At 32.6% G+C, this 22698-nt stretch overlaps 2 protein-coding genes across 9 annotated transcripts in view; one reads left to right on the forward strand and one right to left on the reverse strand.

Annotated features, from left to right (window-relative positions):
• LOC18098701 (rab escort protein 1) overlaps window positions 1-22698 on the reverse strand; it is a 101668-nt gene that overhangs the window by 17403 nt on the left and 61567 nt on the right. For 2 of the 7 annotated variants that reach the window (XM_052453007.1, XM_052453003.1), the window contains exon 1: window positions 21241-21368. The exons of the other annotated variants lie outside the window; for them this stretch is intronic. The gene's annotated coding sequence lies outside the window, so the exon portion shown is untranslated. Of the gene's footprint in view, window positions 1-21240; window positions 21369-22698 lie in introns of those variants that run through there. 7 annotated transcript variants of the gene reach the window in all.
• LOC112326111 (cytochrome P450 76A1-like) overlaps window positions 10825-22698 on the forward strand; it is an 81050-nt gene continuing 69176 nt past the window's right edge. Inside the window, exons 1-2 of one of the 2 annotated variants that reach the window (XM_052453012.1) lie at window positions 10825-11775; window positions 12664-13251. In XM_052453012.1, coding sequence (XP_052308972.1) covers window positions 10861-11775; window positions 12664-13251 — 1503 coding nt within the window. In that variant the 5' untranslated portion in view covers window positions 10825-10860. The remainder of the gene's footprint in view (window positions 11776-12663; window positions 13252-22698) is intronic. The other variant, XM_052453011.1, reaches the window with a different exon arrangement.

The following is a 22698-nucleotide window of genomic DNA, read 5'->3' on the forward strand; positions in this document are numbered from 1 at the left end:
GAGAAAGTGTGCATAATTAACCAGGATATCATAGAGTAATAATTTCATGTACATGCTATAAATCTTACTTCAAATCGCATTTTATCATTCATATTGATGTTTATATATAAATTAGAAATCAAATTAATACACTTCTTTATAGTTATAGAATTCTTAAGAACTCTTGCGTTAACCTAACTTGCGTAGTATTGACTAGCAATAAGATCAAACTTAACTATGCACCCATTCCCAAAAGACGTTTCTTTGACCTGATTTATTACATGGCTAAGATATATCAAGCATTCCAATATTTACACTATTATTTTAAAATGTTAGTTATCAAATCTCAAATATATCATGATCTACATTATTATTTTACTTTTTTAAAATGTTAATTATTAAAAGAAATTATGTTATTAAACTTTATAAAGTCCATGAACATGTTTACAAGTTTGGCTAGTTGATCTAGTTTATGGGTTTGACAAGTTTAACTATTTTATTTTTTTCATCCTTAAATATTGGATTAATTGAGAATTTAGTTTTATAATTGGTCTCGTTTCACCTTTTAATTATGAGGTTATCACGGTCTAAAAAACAAATCTAGGTACTGGGTTGATATTTGATTTCGTAATTGTCTATTTTTGTTATTATATAGTTAAATAAAAAAATAGTTTCGAAAAAAAAACAAATTATAATCCTAATGGAACCCTTAACCCGGTTCACAGTTTGACATGCTAACCCGGGTTACCCGATTCATATGTTTGACGAGTTTGCCCAATAATAGAATATGTTTTTTTTTTGTTTTGGTCTTTTAATTGTTTTTTTCTCGATTTTATCTTTTAATATTGAGTTGATTGAGAAATAGACTGCACTGATTTTTGTTTTGCTTTATATAAGGATAATTGTCTCAAATAAATATCTATTTTTAGGTTGGTGTTCAATTTTATGAGCATCTATTTTTATCATATAATTAAATAAAAATAGTTTATAAAAAAAGTTATTAAACCCAATAGAGTTCATGACTAGGGTCGCGGGGAGACCGAGGTAGATTTAATTTGTCATTGTCTCAACATTTTTTTGAAAAAAAATATGTCATCTTAAAGTTTTTTTAAAAGTTAAGTAATGTTTTTACCGATTATCAATGTTGCATTTGGACCCATGAAATTGATCAATTTAAGTCGAGCTAGCTCCCATGTGGTTTAATTAGAAACTCAAGTTAGACAAAGAATTGAGTCAGGAGGTTTTAAAATTAATATTATAAAAAAATCTTCTTACTCTTAATATTTTTTATATTTTAAAAATATTAATCCGGTTTATGGTGGAGCCCGAACCAATAAACTAGTGTAAACTAAAAGGAAGAAAAGAAAATCACATGAATCATGCATATAATATTTAAGAACAATCACATTATTCTTGCTGATAATGTTTAGTGCCCAAATTTAAGTTCATTGGTGATATCGATCACAATTAAGTAGCCTTTCGTTGAAACTTCGAATATATATACTACGGTACCTAACATAAATCTGCCCAACTCCCTGCTAATCATGAGCCAATTATCAGTAATTAAATCCATCTAGGCCTAGAACTTTAAAAACCATTTGATCAATCATCAAAGAATAAACGATTGTAGTCATGTCAAAAGGGATTCTTCCTCGAAAAAGCACAATTTTATATGGTTATAAATGAGATTATTGCTCACAGCAAGATTGCATTATCTATGTATATTAATTTAATTAGAGAAAAAAATCATGTCCCCATCAAAAAATGGAAATTAAAAAGCATGTTATAAAGATAAAAAAATAAAATAAAAAATAAAATCAGTTCCATGAACTTGACTACAAATAAGCAATGCATATAAAATACGCCAACACTGCCTTGCATAGATTAATTAATGGTATGCAGGGCCAAATTACACTGAACCACTATACACGCATCACTTAAAAAGAAAGAGGATGCCGAAACAAATCAAATGATATGGGAGAATTACAATTACAACCACTGAAGCCAGTCACACGTGTTGCAAGAAAGCGGCGGAGCAATAGACGCGTGCAAGGCACGCGTCAACAGCTTTTTTGTTATTTTCCTTATTTGTATAAAATCAAAAAGGCCATTGAGACTAAACAATAATAATATACAAAACCACGATGAAATTACAATTAAACCCTTGGAGTCATGGTTAATAAATTTGAATGATAAGGATAATATGATACTTTTACTGTTCTATCAAATATAAAAATACAAAAACGTCTTTATACATGTAATAACCCAATTTTGGATTCTTCAAATTTTCTTTAAATGTTATTTTGGATTCTTCAAAAAAAAGAAAAAAAGCTTAAAATTCAAAAATATATTTTTCTCGGGTCAACCGTCATTTTCCATAAAAAACGAGCCCGTCGGATCAATACGAGTCAAACCATGTCGACCGAAATAAAAATTGAGTTTCAGGCCGTTTCGGGTCAAACCCGTCATTTTTGGTCAAAACCGAGTCCGTCGGGTCAATACAAGGCAAACCATGTCGATCGGGATAAAAATTGAGTTTCAGGCCTTTTCGGGTCAAAATCGTCATTTTTGGTTAAAACTGAGTGCACCGGATTTATACGGGTCAAACCTTGTTGACCAAGATAAAAATTGAGTTTTAGGCTATTTTGGATCAAAACTGTTATTTTCTATCAAAATCCGGTTCACCGGGTTGATACTGGTTATTTTTTTTTTATGGTGTTTGAAATTAAGTTTTCGGTAATCAAAGTTAATTTTTAGCGGTTGAACGGGCATTTTCTAATACTAATCTGCGTTTTAGTTTTACCCACTATATATATATATATATATATATATATATATATATATATATATATATATATATATATATATAACAAATCAATAATGCATAAATATTTACTGTAGTAGTTGGTGCAGTTGAGGCATGTGAAATCTTTTCTTCGGACAAAGCCGTGTCTCCTGGTTATAAATGCCCTGTTCCCCTAGGCCCTAGTCATTGGCTATAAAAGCCAGTAAAAGAGAACAGAAAGGAAGAAGTGAATCCTAATGCTGATACTATTAATGTTTTTTTAGTTTTTCTTCACGCGAGTAAGGTATTGATTTTTTTTAAAAACAATTTAAAAAATACCAAAAAATATCCTAACAATTAAATCAAATAGTATTTAGTTCTGGATCCTTGATTAGATCTGATCAAATAGGGCAAAGTACACTGGATTAAAACCCAAATCCATCTCAGCTCTTTAAACGGTCTGTCCTTTGATCCTGTCTTGCCACATCACCTGGTGTACCAAGCCTCAGGTGCATCCTATCACACTATCACACTGAAGCAAAGATCTAACAATCGGGGCCGTGTATTAATTTTCAGATCAAGCAAACCGTAGCCGTATGATCAATTCATAACTGATCAACGGTCCATGAGGTCCGATGCACCTGCTTACCATGCTAACGTTCGCACCATAGCAGATCTCAGAGATTCTCCCTCCTCTCGCCGGCGATCCTCTCTCTACACGGATCTCCCAACTCCGGCCACCTAAAGAGTCCGGACCACCACAGAAAGGTTCCTCACCTCCTCGCTAGAAAACCCCAGGTGTTTTTCATCGCTTTCTCCGCCGTATCTTTTCGAAAAAAGACCGCGACATCTTCAGCCACCCGAAGCTTCAAACCGTCGATTCTCTCTCATCAGCCATCAACAGCCATCGAAAACACCCTCATCAGAATCCTCTCCCCCAGATCTACCATAATCTACCCTTTTTTGGCCCGGAATCTCGCCGAAGAATTTCACATCTCCAACAGTGGCCGCGCGTGAGCTATACGCGCCACAGGGGTATTTTCTTAATTTTCTGAGAAGTGCAAGGGTATTTCAGTCTTTTACCTATACAGTGGCACTCAGGTGATTTTGGGGGTTCCTAGTGGTATTTTATTTATTTTTTATACAAGTATTTGTAAAATTTTCTACCATAAATAAATATAAAAGGAATAACAATGCTGGTCCAACATCCATTTTATCCCGTCATCGTGCGTGGGTTCGAAGCCCAATTCTCAAGTATGAGTTATACTCATTTTTTAGGGATACCAACATAATATTTCTTTTTAGGATTGAACATTGTTTGTTGAAACGTTTTTTTTTTACAAAAAAAGAACCGTTGTCAAAAGTTTAAAAACAAAATATGGATTATGTCCATTGTTTTTTTTTTTTTTGCAACTCAGACTTAGCTCTTTTTTTTAGGGTTAAATGTCAACATTTTAGACAAGTTTTCTATTTTTAGGGACTGATGTCATTTTTTGACGTGTTTACTATTTTTAGGGACCTACGTTAACCATCTTTAAAAACAAATTGCAAATAAGTTCAAAAAATATTATAGCATTTGAATAAAATAAAATAAAACACAAGTAAGGGTAACCTTTTTCTTGAAAGGATGTTTTGAGGGTGATGTCTACCTTCCCTTAATCATAAATAACTCAGTACTTGAATCTCTGGGACCAATGTCTAATTTTGAATTTCTAGTTCCTTCAAATTATTAGATGGCGACTCCAATTAAATCTTTATTTTTCCCGATTATTTTTTTTGTTAAATAGAAAAAGTGGAGTCGTCGCGCGACGTCGTGTATCGACAAAAACAAATGTATTAGATTATTTTATTCAAGGGTTACATTAGTAATTTTATTGTGCATTAAAAAACATAACCCCATACAATCCTTAAAAGACATTTATATCATGGTGAAAAGACCAACCTAACCCCAAAACCAAGTTAAAAGATTAAATGACTAATGAACAATATAATAATTATATTATTGTAATGAATAGTAAATTATGCTACGGGAAATTGAACAACCGCGTACAATCCTTAAAAAAAATTTATATTATTGTAATCGACTAATCTTACGGGTCCTGAAGTTAATGATCATGTAAGTCTTTCAGTGACCCTTAGGTTTGTGAGACTCAAACAAGTGACCTCTAAGATGAAGTACCTGTTTGGCATTGCGGTTGCGGCGGCGATTAGAAATAACATTTTTATTTCACATGGGTCCCACTCACATGTCCAATCTCAGTTTTTGAAAAGCAATTTACAATTGCTTTTCTGTCCGTGTTCTCCTCTCTTTCACCGACACTGCTAATTAATTAACACAACTTTCCCAACCCGAGCTGTTATCCTCTGTTCCCTTCCCCTCTATTCCTTATGCATGAGTTGACCGATTCTAATTTTTCTCATCACTTATCTATTATCACTATTATGTTTTTCATTTTTCTTTGGTTAACACCACAATAAGCTCTCGTATCAATATCACTATTACAATTTGAAAAGTCAAGACCTATGCCATAACCAACACGACAACATCTCCCACATTAAAGCTCTCTTATTATTTAAAAATGGACTTGTATATATATATATATAAAATGTTCTTTTCAGTAATTTTACAATCAAACCTCATACAAAAAGCATATTAACCAAACATAATAAATTATTTTTTTTTTCAACCATATTTTCAACCGTAATTTTAACAAAACACATCAAAATTAAAAACAAACCTTATAGAAAATACTTTTTATTAAACTGTTTTTTTTAAATTACAACCACAACCAACTAAAATACCAAACAGACACAAAATAATCCAAATGAGAGAGAAAATCAAGTTTTTTTAATCTTACTCTTCATTTGGATTATTTTATTTCCAGTAGATGGCTTGTCTTAATAATGCATCTGTATGGGGAATCACCCAAATTACGCGTTCCTTGTCGTGGTTTCGTAGAAGGAAAGTGAAAATCCACGGAAGAATCTGTAGAAATGACTTCTTACTTGTCAACTACAAGGGGGGAAATAAAAAAGAGACGAAGCTTATCATTTCAGATTTCATCATGCAGAGAATACCCCAAACATTGGGATTTTTTTTTTAATTTTATAATCATCGTTTGATTTATTGAAAAGTAGTTATTAGCTATTTAATTAATGACTAAACAACCGAAAATAAGAGTTAATACGGAAGAAGCAATATAAAGAAAAACGAAATACAAAAATCTCTATTAATTTCCTTAATTACCTAAATTAATTCTGGGATTAAATTAGACAAAGGAATCAATTTAGCTCCCTGCAAGTTATGCATTAAACAGTAATGGGGTGAAAGCAACTCAACCTATAAACATATTAATCAAACTAAATTGATGTATTTAGAATCAAATTACAGGAGACTCAGTTAATCAATTCATGCAACATTAACATTATTCTAAAAGGTGTGGGGAAAGTACTGAAGCCATGTTTTTTTGTTTTTGTTTTTTCATTTTTTTTGTTTGTTTTTTTTATATATATTTTTTTCTTCTTTTTCCCACATTTTTTTTTGTTTTTTACCCTTTTTTTTCGGGCTTAAAATGTTTTTTTTTCTTTTTTTTTTCCAAGATTGTCTTCTTTTTTTTTTTAAATTATCTTTGTCGATTTTTTTAATATGAAATTGGTTGAAAATTTAGTTATGTAGTTTTTTTCTTTAAAACATTATGGATTCCTACAATGTTTCCTTACAAGGCTTTTTTTATTTATTTTTTTATGAATCTTCTTCTTTCTTTTCTTTTCAAAATGGTCTTTGTCAATTTTGTTTTATAGTTTTTTTCTTTAAAACACTATGGATTGTTACAATGTTTTCCCATAAGGTTTTTGTTTTGCTACAGTGTTTTCCCACATGTTTTTTTCAAAATTATCCTTGTCAATGTTTTTTTAATATTGAGCTGGTTGAGAATTCAGCTTTAACTTTCCCCACATGTTTTTTTTTTCATTTTTTTAATTTTTTTTCTTTTTTTTCCAAAATTGTCTTCTTCTTCTTTTTTTTTTCAATTTTTTGTGTTTTTTTTTCAGAATTATTTTTGTTAATTTTATCTCTTTAATATGGAGCTGGTTGAAAATTTAGCTTTGTAGTTTTTTTTCTTTAAAATATTATTGATTGCTACAGTGTTTCCCCGCATGGTTTTTTTTTTATATTTTTTTATGATTTTTTTGTTTGTTTTCCAGAATTGTCTTTGTCGATTTTTTTTTTCATATTGAGCTGGTTGAGAATTTAGCTTCGTAGTTTTTTTCTTTAAAACATTGTGGATTGCTACAGTGTTCCTCCACATAATTTTGTTTTCTTATGATTTTATTCAAAATTGTCTTTATCGATTTTATTATTTTTAATATTAAGCTGATTGAGAATTACAACTGTAAATTTCCTAATGAAATACTATAGATTGCTACAGTGTTTTCCTGCCTGGTTTTTTTTTCCTTTTATTTTTTTTGTTATGATTTTTTCTAAAATTTTCTTTGTTCATTTTATTTTTTAAATATTAATATGGTTAAGAATTTAGCTTTGTAGTTTTTTCCTTGAAAACATTGTGGATTGCAACAGTTTTTTTTCATAGAATTTTTTTTTAATTTTTTGCATAAATCCATAATAATACATAAACATACCACAAGCCCGCAGCATCGCACGGGCATGATATATAGTAAGTTAACCAATTCACGTAACATATAAGATAATATTGATGGATTTGGGACCGCAAGAGGGACAGGGACCAAGCCGATGCAGAGGTAGAATTAAGAGGAGGCAAAAACGGGTCTCAAAGAAAAAATATATTGACGGATTCTGTAGGTTAGTTTTTTATTGCTTAGTAATTAAGATGTAGTATTTAAATAGGTGGGCCCTTCTAATGTAAATATATTTGTTATCTTTGATTTAAAAACTATCTACGTGGAAAGAAAAAATATGAAGTTATATGGATTTTGCTGTTTACTCTCAGCTACAGCCCTAATATAAAGAGTAAAATATAGAAATAAAAATATAAATTGCGAATAGAAAGATTGAACTAAATCGCCATCAATTAATTGTTCTTTCATCAAATAAATCAAGGTAATTAAGCATTGCTAACCCCAAATTTAAAATTTATTTTTGTTTTGTTTTAAGATGTATGAAGTAAATCGCTATCAATTAATTGTTCTTTCATCAAATAAATCAAGGTAATTAAGCATTGCTAACCCCAAACTTAAAATTTATTTTTGTTTTGTTTTAAGATGTATGTTAAGAATTTTTTTATAATTATATTATTTTTGCTTCTTTTTGTTTTTTTCCTCACGATATATGTTTTGATTTTAGGTTGAACCATGAACAAAATAATAAGAATTGATTCTTTTTTTTTTTGAGAAAAAGAGAACAAATATTGATAACTCACAGCCTAGTGAACCAATTCCAATGTGTATTGTTGAAGTTATGGTTGAGCAACCTCAATGTGCTTCAGTTTACGAAGAACCTACATTGATTAGTGAACAACCTTTTACTAGAATCGACATTGCTCATTTAATTAGAAATCCAAGTAATCGTCCTCAAATTTAGGAATACGGGGTTAATCAACAAAATAAAATTCAAAGGGTATACATTTAAAATCAAATCAACATAGTTAATAATAAATTTATGGAAGTTTTAAATTAAAAGAATTCACACAAAAGATTGCATTATAAAATAATATAAAATCATCATCGAAATATTAGCTTGCTACCATGAGACATGGAGCATTCATTTATGATTTTCCATCTACTTCTATAAGTATGAGAGTTGACCCTTCCCATTGTACGTGGTCATGACGTTTCAATGAAATTAATCTCTAGTCAGTTAAAGTGTGGGAAAAATAAAAAAGAGACGAAGCTTGTCGTTTCTAACTTGAAAATGCAAAGATTACCTCTAAAATTTGGAATTTAGTCGAAGGAATCAAATTAGCGGCGCCCTGCAAATTATGCGTTGAGCATTTATGGGCTGGATTCAACTCAACCTATAAAACAAATCAAACTAAATTGATGCAAGTGGAATGAAATTAGTAGTGGGGACTAAGTCAATCAATTCGTGCAACATAAGTTAATAAATTCACCTAACATATAGAAGACATGCTGATGGTTTTGGAACCGCAGGATGATAACCACTTTTTTTTTTAAAAAAGAAGAAGCTTATTTGTTTTATTTTTTAATGGTAAATAATTATTTTACCTTTAACAAGTTGTTTTGTTTTTATTTGACGAGCTATGTTCATTCTAAAATTTTAACCAGATTTTATTCAATATATTTTAAGATTTTTCATAAAATTTCAGCTCAATCTGATGGCTGGATTGAAAATTATGCCAAATAACGTAGAACTGGTCAAATTGTAATTTTTCATCAAATTTCTGAATTTCTCCAAAAATTATAAAATTTTAACCCAAGCTAAAGCATCATATTAGAAGGCTCCACGCAAATTTTCAGAATTTTTTAATAATTCAATCGAGAATTATAAATTTTTTTTACATAAAACTAGTAAAAAAATATTGATAAAATCTTGACATGGGCTATAATTAACCCACCCAAGCCTTTAGCATGCCTCCGCCCTTGTCTCTAGTAGCCCTAAGATTTGTGAGACTCGAACTGGTAACCTCTAGAAAACAAACCTAAAATCTGACCAATTAAACTACACATCCCTGTCATGATTGATGGATATGAATTATTGTACACCAAAGCTGATGCAGTAATTAAGATCTTGGAAGATTAAAGTATCAATCAAAACCAGATTCACAATGCGTCTAATCTGTAATTGTTAAGTATCGAAGATAAATTTTTTTTATTATAGTCAAAACTAATACAAGTTTTGAATAATTCTCAAACCCAATACTTACCATAATATAATATTTTCTTGCTAGTTATCTTTATAGCACACAAGAACATCATGCAATATCATCTCTAAATTAAAAAAAAAAAAGGTCTAAGTACAGGCATATTTATAAATAAAGAACATGTTTTAATGGGAAAATGATTAGTATAACACTAAAACCTATAAGAATTCTTTTTTCTATACAAAAACAATCTTACATTTATAAAGTCTTCATTATTTAATGCGAAATCTTAATCCATAAAAAACTAACTATTACGTACAAGAATACATATACCTTGTTAATTAAATCCCAACCACGTCTTCAACATTTCCAAACTTGTTAATTAGTTTTGCCATCCTATCAAATTATGAACGTATTGACATGTGTCCCTTGTTAATTAGTCTATTTGGGTTGTTACATAGTAATATAAAATAAGAAATATGATTAGATTCTTGTCCCACAATTTAATTCTTGAATTGAGATAACTTCTTAGTATAATATTATCATTGAATAATTTCTACGGACACCACGATGGGAGGAATGTAGCAGGTGAAACACATTTAAGAAAGATCAAGATAAAAAAAATAACCAATTATATAGGTACTATTTTGTTATTATTTCAAGGTAAAAAAACAAAGAGATAATCGAAATAAAAATAAAAATATAAAATAAATATATTTTTATGATAATTAATTTTGCAGTAAATTTTTATATTTTAAAAATAAAAATTACAAAAAATATATCCTTTTTGTCTCTTTTATTTTGATATAGTAATCAAATTCTACTGCAATGATTACATGCAATTATTCAATATATATATTGGTTTAGATTCCTATCAAAAGAAGATGAATACAAATTTTACTTGATCAATGTCAAAGAACCATCTCAATTCAATAGTTTAAGTTGTTAGGGAAGGTCCCAATATATGATTTATATTATTTTTTAACACATCCTCTCAAGTGAAAGCCCTTTGAGCCTGAAATTTGCACAGACTCCATTACTTTGTGCTTGATTTTTATCAAATAAATGGAAATGGTAAGATTTGAACTCGTGACCGCTTAATCATCAAGGCTCTGATACCATGTTAAAGAACCATCTCAACCTAATAGCTTAAACTGTTAGGTAAGATTTTAAGATATGATTTATATTATTCTCTAACCATCTATATACAATTTAACGTGACATGCATGGAATTCTATATAAAATGGAGCCTACCTTGGGTACAAGAAACCATCACTAGTCATACACACAAAGAAAGATATGGACTATGAAATTGCAGGTCTGGTTCTAGCAGTCTTGCTATGGGTTGCATGGGCAGTGGTGACTCAACGTCGTTACCGTCGTTCAGAAGAGCAAGGGCAGCTACCACCAGGGCCTAGACCACTGCCAGTGGTTGGCAACATCTTCCTGTTGGGTTGGGCACCACACGAGTCTTTTGCTAATTTGGCTCGTGTTCATGGTCCAATCATGACCATTTGGCTCGGGTCCATGTGTAACGTGGTCATTTCCTCGAGCGAAGTGGCTCGTGAGATGTTCAAGAATCATGATGCGGTGTTGGCTGGGAGAAAAATCTACGAGGCTATGAGAGGTGATTTTGGCAATGAAGGGTCTATAATCACAGCCCAATATGGACCGCATTGGCGCATGTTAAGGCGCTTATGCACCACCGAATTCTTTGTGACTAGCCGCCTTGATGCCATGCAGGGTGCACGAACTAGGTGCATCGATGGCATGCTGCTATACATAGAAGATGGTAGCGCCAATGGCACTAGCGCTATTGACCTTGGGAGATACATTTTCTTGATGGCTTTTAATCTTATTGGCAACCTCATGTTTTCTAAAGATTTATTGGACCCAAAATCGGAGAAGGGAGCAAAGTTTTTTCAGCATGCAGGTAAGGTCATGGAGTTGGCAGGTAAGCCTAACATGGCTGATTTTTTGCCAATTTTAAGATGGCTGGATCCACAAGGTATAAGGAGGAAGACACAGTTCCATGTAGCAAGAGCCTTTGAGATTGCAGGAGGGTTCATCAAAGAAAGAACAGAGAGTACGCAAAAGGAAAATAGTAGAGATGACAAGAGGAAAGATTATCTAGATGTCCTTTTGGAGTTTCGTGGTGATGGCGTGGAGGAGCCCTCTAGATTTTCTTCAACAACGATCAATGCGATTGTCTTAGTAAGTAGCATCTCTTTTCCTATGGTTCTCTTTTCTGTCCTATCTTTGCATACATTTTTGTGTTTTTGTTCGGAGGCGGCAAAGCCTGTCTTAATATAATTGTCTACCTAGTAATTAACATCTCGTTTGACAGCTTTGTTAAGCTCAGACCTCTGTTAGTAAAGTACTCCGCCCCGCTGATAGGTTTACCTTCAGCTCTAGCTTGTGTTGGCTTTTTTTTTTAAAAAAAAATCAATCCAGATTGAATTAGTTGATTGGACATATTAATCTGTTACTCGGTTAGAATTTCATTGATTTTTTTATCAAAATTATTGTTTTGATCTTTAAAAAGAATTTTATTAGACTTACTTAAAAATCAATCTCATGATCCGAGACTTACTCTGAATGCAACTCCGAGTTAGGTCTAATTATAACTATGACTTGGACTATGGAAACTATAGTTCTTCATACACGGTGGAACCAAAAATTTTATCAAACCCGGCCTGAATCAGTAATTAACCTAGAACCCAATTGATTTGATCACCTGTAGTTTAAGTTGGATTTTAAAATAAAATTAACTTTGAGATGATACTGTTTGGCTTGATTGAACCCAATAAAATTAACCCTGAACCTAGTTAATTTGATCAAAATTTTATTTGATTTTTTTTTATTTTTTTTTTAAAATAATATTGTTTTGATTAATTTTATTTAATTCACCCAACTCGTGATTCAAAGTTTAAACCAGATATAATATCTTTACTTTTAAGTAATGTTCAAAAACAAAAATTAATTATAATATTTATCTCGGGCCTGGGTTTTTTCCAAATCATAGTAAAGCAATTAATAAGAGATAATATACAAAATTAAATGACTAACATACTTAATTTTTGTTATGATTTTTTCTTATAGGAAATGTTTACGGCAGGGACTGATACAACAACAAGCACTTTGGAATGGGCCATGGCTGAACTTCTACGTAACCCTAAAGTAATGAAAACAGTCCAATCCGAGTTGAGAAGCACCATTGGCCTCAATAAGAAGCTCGAAGATAAAGACATTGAGAATCTCCCATACCTAAAGGCAGTCATCAGGGAAACACTGAGACTCCACCCTCCTCTACCTTTTTTAGTCCCGCACATGGCCATGAACCCTTGCAAGATGCTAGGCTATTACATCCCTAAAGAGACAACAATTCTAGTTAATGTGTGGGCCATTGGAAGGGATTCAAAGACTTGGGATGACCCTTTGGTTTTCAAGCCAGAAAGGTTCTTGGAACCAAACATGGTGGATTACAAAGGTCGTCATTTTGAGTTCATACCATTTGGTTCTGGCCGTAGAATGTGCCCTGCCATGCCGCTCGCTTCTCGTGTACTTCCTTTGGCTCTTGGATCGCTCTTGCTTTCATTTGATTGGATTTTGCCGGTTGGTCTCAAGCCAGAGGATATGGACATGACTGAAAAAATAGGGATAACACTTAGAAAAAGTGTTCCCTTAAAGGTCATACCGACACCTTACAAGGGGTCATCAAATCATTATGGGTTCTGAGTAGATATTGGATATTCCAAAATTTCTACGTACTAGTATAACAAAACGTAGTTATAAAATGGGTATAATAGATCAATCTTGGTATCCTATTGATTTCAAACTTAATCCAAGTTATATTTTATTTTGAATTGGATTTTTTTTTACCAAAACCATATCATTTTATTAAAAAAAAAAAAAAACAACATTGTTTTGGTAAAAAAAAATAGACTCGTAACCTAAATTTTAGGCCGAGCCAAACCCAGGCTTGGATTTATATCTAAGTTACAAAATGTTGTATTAGTATTGTATTAAATTAAGCTGTTTGAGTCATATATTTGATTCTTAATTTGTATGTGTATGTATATTAATGTCTATCTATATATAATCTAGTTGTGGAGAAGTTTTTTTAATTAATTAGCGTGTTTGGTGATGCAGTTTAACCTATTCTTCAAACTAATTTTCATTAAAAAAATAATTAAATCAATGTTTTTAGGTGTTTTTCGATGGTTTTGATGTATTGATGTTAAAAATAAAATCAAATTTGAAAAAAAATATCATTTTGATACATTTTTAATTGAAAAACACTTTCAAAAACACTATGCACTACATTAACAAACACACACTAAAAATGCCATTACCCATTTCTAGGTTATTCCCTTAAATTTACCTTTTTTTTCTTTTAAAAATAAAAATAAAAATAAAAATAAAAATAAATAATAATAGCAAGGAGACTGGCGATGAGGAAAAAGCTAGATGAGAAAGGATTTTAAATATGCATAAAACCAAGCTGCAATTTTGGACGAAGTCGAAAGCCTAATCGTACCCCTTTGTGCCCAAAACTAGAGAGACAATGGAGATTCAATGTCAAATTAAATGATTATTGGATGAATCTGCATAAGAATTAAGTACAAGGACATAATTAGATTTTTAATAGGCTAAATTGATCTAATCATGGACCAAATTAAAAGTTTAATTATGTTTAAGAATTAATTTGGGTCCAATTAAAGGATTTAATTAGGCGCAAAGACTTAATTATGCTTTAAATGGGTCAAATTAATTTTATTAGGGGCTTAATTGGAGAAAAAATAAGTTTGAGAGTCTAATTTTAGCTTAATTGAGAATGTTGGAATTTTAGAAGATCAAATTTAATTTTTTCTAAGTTAATTGATTCAAATCAGGGGTGAAATTGCGAGAAAATTAAAAGTTTGAAGTCAATTCAAGGCTAAATTGAATAAATTCATAGCCATAGACCATTTTGCAAAAGGCATCGAACTACAAGGACTCAATTGATTGAAATCAGGGGTGAAATTGAAGAAAATTAAAAGTTTAATGGTCAATTTGCATAAATCCAAGACCAAGAACCAAAATGAAAAAGGCGTTGAAATTTGGAATGATTATTGGATGAATCTGCATAAGAATTAAGTACAAGGACATAATTAGATTTTTAATAGGCTAAATTGATCTAATCATGGACCAAATTAAAAGTTTAATTATGTTTAAGAATTAATTTGGGTCCAATTAAAGGATTTAATTAGGCGCAAAGACTTAATTATGCTTTAAATGAGTCAAATTAATTTTATTAGGGGCTTAATTGGAGAAAAATTAAGTTTGAGAGTCTAATTTTAGCTTAATTGAGAATGTTGGAATTTTAGAAGATCAAATTTAATTTTTTCTAAGTTAATTGATTCAAATCAGGGGTGAAATTGCGAGAAAATTAAAAGTTTGAAGTCAATTCAAGGCTAAATTGAATAAATTCATAGCCATAGACCATTTTGCAAAAGGCATCGAACTACAAGGACTCAATTGATTGAAATCAGGGGTGAAATTGAAGAAAATTAAAAGTTTAATGATCAATTTGCATAAATCCAAGACCAAGAACCAAAATGAAAAAGGCGTTGAAATTTGGAGTTGACATTGAATTTTGGAAAGGGCAAAATTGCATAAAATTGGAAGTTTAGGGTCAATTAGGGGTCTAATTAAAAGAAATTAAAAGTCGATCAAAATGAACTTTAGCTAAACTGCTAAATTAAAACCCTAAAAATTCCAAAATGACACCATTTTGAACAATAAAAAAAAAGGATCATACAACGTGTTGTCTAATTATTGTACGTTGTCTTTTTTAGGTCAAAATGACTGTCAATGAGGCCACTTTTCAGGGGCATTTAATGCTTCGTCTCTCCATCAAATTTGACAAAACATATATGAAAATGATGGCCTGACATTCGACCATACCCGAATATGGTTTTTTCCGGCTAATTGACACCATAGCAGCTGCGACGCCGCCTTAAAATGGCCAACCCGAGTAAGCTTTTAGCAACTATATTTACAGTTCATGATGACCACTTTGAGTCAATGGTTAGGATCCTTCTGGGTCGAATCAAGGGTCAAGATTTGACATTAGTAAAGACAAAATGTCCTTTTTCCACCCCGAATAAATATGGGAGGATTCCATGAATTGAAATCAAGAAATTTGAAGCCAAATTTGGAAGAAAAATCAGTTTTTTTCTCCGTCACCCTCTTCCACCTCCCTCTCCACTATTTTTTCAGCCACCACTACCTCAATAACACCGTGACCAAGAGTGGCCCAACCTTCTCCACCAACCCATCTGCTCACTGGTAACAGTGACAACCACCACCACCGCCGCCAACTTCTTCATCTTCTTCCTCTTCATCGTAATCTTCATGCACCTCAGGAGCGTTAACTTCTCCACCTCATCCTTTCCGGCAGCAACACCCCCATACAGACCTCCCAACAATGGCAGCAACATCTCCTCCATATCATGTAACCTTCTCGTCTTCCTGCACCTCAGGAGCGTTAACTTCTCCACCTCATCCTTTCCGGCAGCCACACCCCCATACAGACCTCCCAACAATGGCAGCAACACCTCCTCCATATCATGTAACCTTCTCCTTTTCTCCTCCCTCTTTTGTTTTTCTTCTTCTTTTTTTTTCTACATGCAAATGTGCAGAGCGTGAATTATAATTCATGTTCTGCCATTTGTAAGCACAACTTAGTCACTGGGCTGAGCCAATGACTAAGTTGTGCTGGGTTAGACCCATTCTGGCCCAGCTGTCATAATCCAATTTTAAGTTTCTAAAAAAAATGATGATAAAAATATAATTTGGATTAATCATCCATGCACGATTATTCAGAACAACATGTGGATAGACAAACTGGGATCTTATTGAAGAAACATTAAAAAATGATTTGAGAATGTGATCAACACAACACAAATTGAAGGTTTTAGTACTAATAAGGATAAAATTATAAAATTTAAAAGTTAATTTGGCTGAAACTGAAAGAATTGACAAGTCTATGGATTTGATTGAACTCTGATTAGTTTAGTTAATGCAATCAAGGGCATAATTGGAGAAATATCAAAATTCAAGAGCAATTTAGGTCAAAATTGCATAGATCAAGGGAGGAAATTAATAAAAAAAGAATTTTCAAAGACAAGGGCTTGATTGTAAGACTTCAAAACTTCAGGGGGCAAATTGAAGAATGACCCTTTTTGCCCTAAAACAGCATCGTTCCAAAAACTGTTCATTCTCTTCTTCCTCTCGAGCAGGGGAAATCGTTCGAAGAAGCCATCCAAACGGCCCCTGTTAGACCCAATCGTCGCACCAAATCCAAGCCAAATCTTAGACCAGATTGTCTACCACAGATCTTATAAGTTGGTTCAGTGTTTCTCGCCCTCACAACTCTCCTCTGACGCGAAGATCACTCAGGTCCAACAGCCCAACAATGGCAGGACTGTTGGTGTTTTCATTCCACCAAACAACTAGCGAACCTAAAGCAGTAGCTATCCACCACTCCTTTAATATGCAGGCAGGGACATATGATTCGATGAAAGATGTTTCTTTGAAAATTTTGCAAAACAGCGTGTCAACAGTTCCCATTATTCATTCTGCTTCTCAGGATGGCTCATTTCCGCAGCTACTTAATCTTGCTTCCCTGTCTGGAATACTAAAATGTAAGCCTTCTTGGTTCGATGCTTGAGGATGTATAAGTTGTTGCGAACTCCTGGACCTAATTGTCAGGTATATGCAGGTATTTCAGACATTCTGCTGGCTCCTTACCCATTCTTCAACAGCCAATTTGTTCAATTCCTTTGGGTACATGGGTTCCAAAACTTGAGGAACCAAACAGACGGCCATTAGCAATGTTGGGACCGAATGCTTCTCTTGGTGCTGCTCTGTCCTTGTTGGCTCAAGGTAATTCACACGTCAAAAGATTACCACAAGCTACAACTGTCCTCTTCTATCTGTTTCTGAGTGTGCATATTGCTGATTGATCTTCTTTAACCTCTCCTAACCTTGTGCTATAATACCTTCCTGATACAGCCAATGTCAGTTCAATACCAATTGTAAATGATAACGATTCACTGCTGGATGTATATTCTCGAAGGTAACTTGTGCATCTGTGAGTGCATGTGCTTGCATGTTCTGGATCCTTGTTATTGTTGAATTGCAGGTTAAGCCAACTGTGACTTAAGTTTGTTGTTTCCTTGACAGTAATATCACTGCTCTGGCAAAAGATAAAGCCTATGCACAAATTCATCTCGATGAAATAAGTATTCATCAGGCAATTAGTTTTGATTACTTTAAGCTCTATTTATATGCAGTTGTATGCACATTCTTGCAATGGTCTGAACCAATCCGCAGCTCTGTACATGAATATCCATTTGTGAAACAATAAATACATTCAACTAAATCAGGAGAAGATAAATGACTGGAAATGATAAAGTAAACTGCCTTTTTGAATAAAACATGCATGGCATGAACCTCCTGTATTGATCTGCTCTTTCATACCCTTTTAGGCTCTGCAATTGGGTCAGAATGCAAATTCTTCAAATGCATTCTACAATGGACAGAGATGTCAGATGTGTTTGCGGACTGATTCTCTACACAAAGTGATGGAGCGTTTGGCAAATCCCGGTACTCTTACAGCAATATGATTTTTTTTTCTACGTCAACTTTTCTCCATAATTAGTTCTGACTTCGTGGTCTGGACTAGTAACACGTTTTCTAATTGCTTTGTTGCGTGGTCTTTTCAGGGGTTAGGAGGCTTTGTTGCGTGGTAAAAAAACACTTTTTAAATTAAAGTTATAAAATAACTAAAAAAATTATATATTAATATTAAAGATTTTTAATTTAAATATTATAGAATTATAAACAACAAACTTAAAGCAAATCGATGTAAATTGCTTAACTAATACAACATTCCAAGCTATAAATCAAGGTTAGATTTTTAGAACTCAAAACATTTTTTCCCTCTTTATCTGCTCCTAACCCTACACTTTCTGTGGTGTTCAATAATGGAAGGAAAAACAATATAATCTTGTAGTTAACGCAATATGTGTTTCTGATCAAGATATCATACAAGTCGCGAGTGCAGCTCTATAGCACCCACCCAAATTTTAAACCAGAGAATAACTGCTTAACTATAAAACAGAATAAACAAGAATTAACCTCCCAACTGATGACTGGTATAGAGCCAAACGATCTATTCCATCTTTAGTCTTGAGCAAATTTTGGCAAACCCCCATGTCATCTTGATCATAATCTGCCATAGCTATAGCATACAGAATAATCCTGCAGACAAGCAGAGATAACCAAAATCCAGTAAACTTTAGACCAAACAGGGAAACAAAACGTAACAAATATACTCTTGCTAACTGATAGAGAAAGGCAACAGCAGTCTGTACGATCTAATCTTTGGAGGCAACCGCATTTTTTACAAGTACTCAACAAATGGCCTCTCCAAATCCTCATCTGGAATCTTTGTCTTACCTTCCTCTTCATCATTCCCATTCCCAATCCCATCATTACCAGAAGAACCCGCCGCCACTGTGGCATCCAAGTGCCCTTGCACCAGCTTGAAAAACCTCATCAACTGATTCTTTTCCATCAGAGTCAAACTCTTATCCTTAAATATGGCAGCTCTGGAATCTGGCACATTCCATAACTTTCCATTCCCATCACCAACAAAACTGGCATCAATACTCTTGAACTCCACATAATTACTTGCTCCAGATTTTAACATAAGATCAATTGACTTGTCGGCGCAAAATAACACCCTTAGTCCGCACAAGTCCAAATTGAACTTCCGTAAGTTTTCTTCCATTAGTTTAGGATAAAGACAGGAAATCTCAACATCTGAATATACCGGCTGAGTGCTGAGATTTACAATGGAGTAATCAGGGATGTCAGTTGTGGTTGAGGTGGAAGATGGTGGTGAGGAAGCTGTAGAATTGGAAATAAGGAAAGATGTGAGATCCGGGACCGAGAGAGAGGAGTAATGGGACCCATAGATTGGGTTGGTGTCAAGGTGAAGGACAGTTTTTCCAGAAGCAGAAGCTGCAGCAGCAACAATGCATTCTGCTAAACCAGTGCCTGCAGCAATCAGGTCGATGGTAGTTGGTTCAATTTGCGGGTATGGTGGGGGCTCACTCGTGGTAGCACTGGAGAGGAACAGTAGATTTACTGCTGAGAGTGAGCAAGTGAGGAGCTAAGAATCACCTGGCACAAGAACCAAGAGAAAAAAATTGTGTTATCAAGTATGATCAACAAGTGAAGTTTTTGCACTTTCTTTTAATATTTGAACACCAGCAAGGTACTTGCTAAATGGGGCAGGCAGGCTGGCTTGGCTTACGTTCAACAATGTCTAGCTTTTACATTTTTTTTTAAATTTAATTTATTAATTGATGTTTTTTTCTACATGTATTTTTTTAAAAATATTTTTTTATTTATATTTAAATTAATATCTCTTCTCTTTTTTATTTTGTTTATATAAAATCTTTCAAGTGACTATTATTTTTTAGTTATTTTACATGTATTTTATTTTAAAAAAAATTATTCTAATTCATGTGTATTTATATATATATATATATAAAATATTCATAATTTTTTTTTATAGTGCGAGTCAAATAGGGATCACATGCTCTACTTTAGAGACTTTTGCTGCACCTTTTTGGTCTTGTAGCTCTAAGGTTAATCCCTTTGTCTATGGAAATTTCATTTTTAAGTCAATTTTTTTAAAAAATAAATACTGTACTTTAGAATTAATGGTTGATTGTAGCCCGTCATTTCATTTGCCCTGTTAGCTTTGTGCTTTCTTCTACTGCCCTCAATTTTATCGGCAAACAACTCCTTTTGTAGTGCGCCGCCGCCTCTTCTTTACTGCCCTAAAACAGAGAGAGCGAGACGCAGAGACGCAGAGACAGAGAAGACAAAGAAAGGTAACCGAGAGAGAAGGCAAGAAAGAGATGGAGATAGGAAAAGACAGTATGGTAAGAATTATATTTTTAGTATTTGTGATAATTTTTCAGTATCAAGTTTGAGTTTTATTGACTAATCTGTGTGGATTTGTTTTTATAAAGCTTTATTACAGGATGTTAAGATTTGGGTGAATATATATGCATTGATTTTGATTTACAGTTCTTGAGAAATTAACCGATAGCTTTTGATTTCAGTATCAAGTGAGATTTATACTTATTCCTTTTCAGGTGATGCCTCATTCAGAAACCTCTTATTCACACTTTTTTTCCTTGCTGGGGCCATGGAGGACCTATCTATCTGAAACAATCAATGAACAAATTAGCAACACCAATTTGCTTAAAGCTTTAACATGGACATCAATAACCATCAAAATTCACAAAATACATTACATTAATAATAAAAATATAAAACTCTTGGCAAAGCAAGACGATCTTCCACCCCAGAATTTGAAATATAATACAGTCCAAATATTAAACTTTTTTCCTTCTTTTGTTTTTTTTTGGTTTTTCGGATACTTAGACTCGAGTTAAGAGCATACTAAGCTGCACTAATTGTGGAGAATATTTTCCCACTCGGATTATATTTGAAACCTCAGTCAAAACCCACCACAAGAATTCAACTTTTACAACATATCAAAATCACATCATTTTCAAATTCACAGATCCGAGACTGTACACTTACAGATTCAGAGTAATTGATATCTGGGTATAAATCATACAGTGAAGCAAAGGGCTGTGAAGGGAGAAAAATGCAAGCTTTAAGTTTATGTGTTATAGAGAAGGGTTTTTTAGAGAGAGAAATAAAAGAGAGTTTTCGAAGTTGCGGGAAAGAGAGGCTCTTTTAGAGAGAGAAAGAGAGATGTTGCCGCGAAACTTGAATATAAAGGTGGGCTGGCCAATCAGATTTTTTTATGTATATATTTTTTTGTTTTTCTTGTTTTATACAGTGTTTTTTTGTTGTTAATCACCGTACACGTTGGTGAGTGGGGTATTGTATGGTATGATCTTGTGGTCATTGGTTGGGGTTTGAAGGGATAATTATAGCAGATTCAATTTGAAATTTTTTGTTGTTTGCTTTGGGAATGGCCCTTGAATTTATGGGTATTTGTATTTGGTTACCATAAAGTTTTAGAAAAACGGGCCTCGAAGTTTTCTATTGAGAGATGGTCCCTCATTTGAATCTTCTGCACAAAGTTTTTAAACCGCACAATCCATGACACAACCTAAGGCTCGCATTATGGGTAAGATAAATTTATATATGTGAATTTAAAATTGTGTTAGTTTAATATTTTTTTAAAAAAATTAAAATAATATCATTTTAAAAAAATAAAGTTATATTGAGTTCTGACAAGATTGTAAGTGGGCTCACTCGATCCATCAAGTTTTAATTGAGTTAACTTTCATATGGTTTAATGTAAAACTCGACCAAGACCAAGTTTTTTTATTGAGCTTGTGTATGAATTTATTAAAATTAGTTTTGCCTAAAGCTTAGGTTATATGTTTAGTGGGTTAAATCAAGTCAATCTAAAATGATGTCATTTTAAGATAAAAAAAAAAACAAAATGAGTTTCTTTTGAAAAAAAATCAATTTTAATCAGGTTATAAATAGACGCAGCCAAATCAATCAAGTTTTAATCGAATTAACTTTTATATTAATTTTAAACTCGTTCTTAATTAGGTCTCGAATCAATAATTTATCAAGATGATTTATTAAATCATAAGAGATTGAATAACATTGGTTATTAATATATGTCTGGTATTGTGGTGTATGATATTTTTAAAAAGTGTTTTTTAATTAAAAATATATTAAAATGATATTTTTTTAAAAAAATATTTTTGATATTAAAAACAATTTTAAAAACAGGAACAAACAAAATGCCAAATACAAACTTAGTATTGAAATAACAAACTCCTCCATAAATTTATTTTCCTTCGACATTTATTCTCGTAAAAGAAAAGAAAGGACACCAATAGCACCAAGCTCCAACTCTTCGCTCCTTGCCATCCCCAGCATTTTCAGCCCTGCCTTGCCTTGTTACACACCACCCTCATTATCAATGTCAATAGGAACCTATTTTCAGGAAAAATAAATAATAATTATAAGCTAATTCATTTTTCTTTTTTTCCCATAACAATGATA

The sequence above is a fragment of the Populus trichocarpa genome, chromosome 5 (genome assembly GCF_000002775.5).
Source record: "Populus trichocarpa isolate Nisqually-1 chromosome 5, P.trichocarpa_v4.1, whole genome shotgun sequence".
NCBI lineage: Eukaryota > Viridiplantae > Streptophyta > Magnoliopsida > Malpighiales > Salicaceae > Populus > Populus trichocarpa.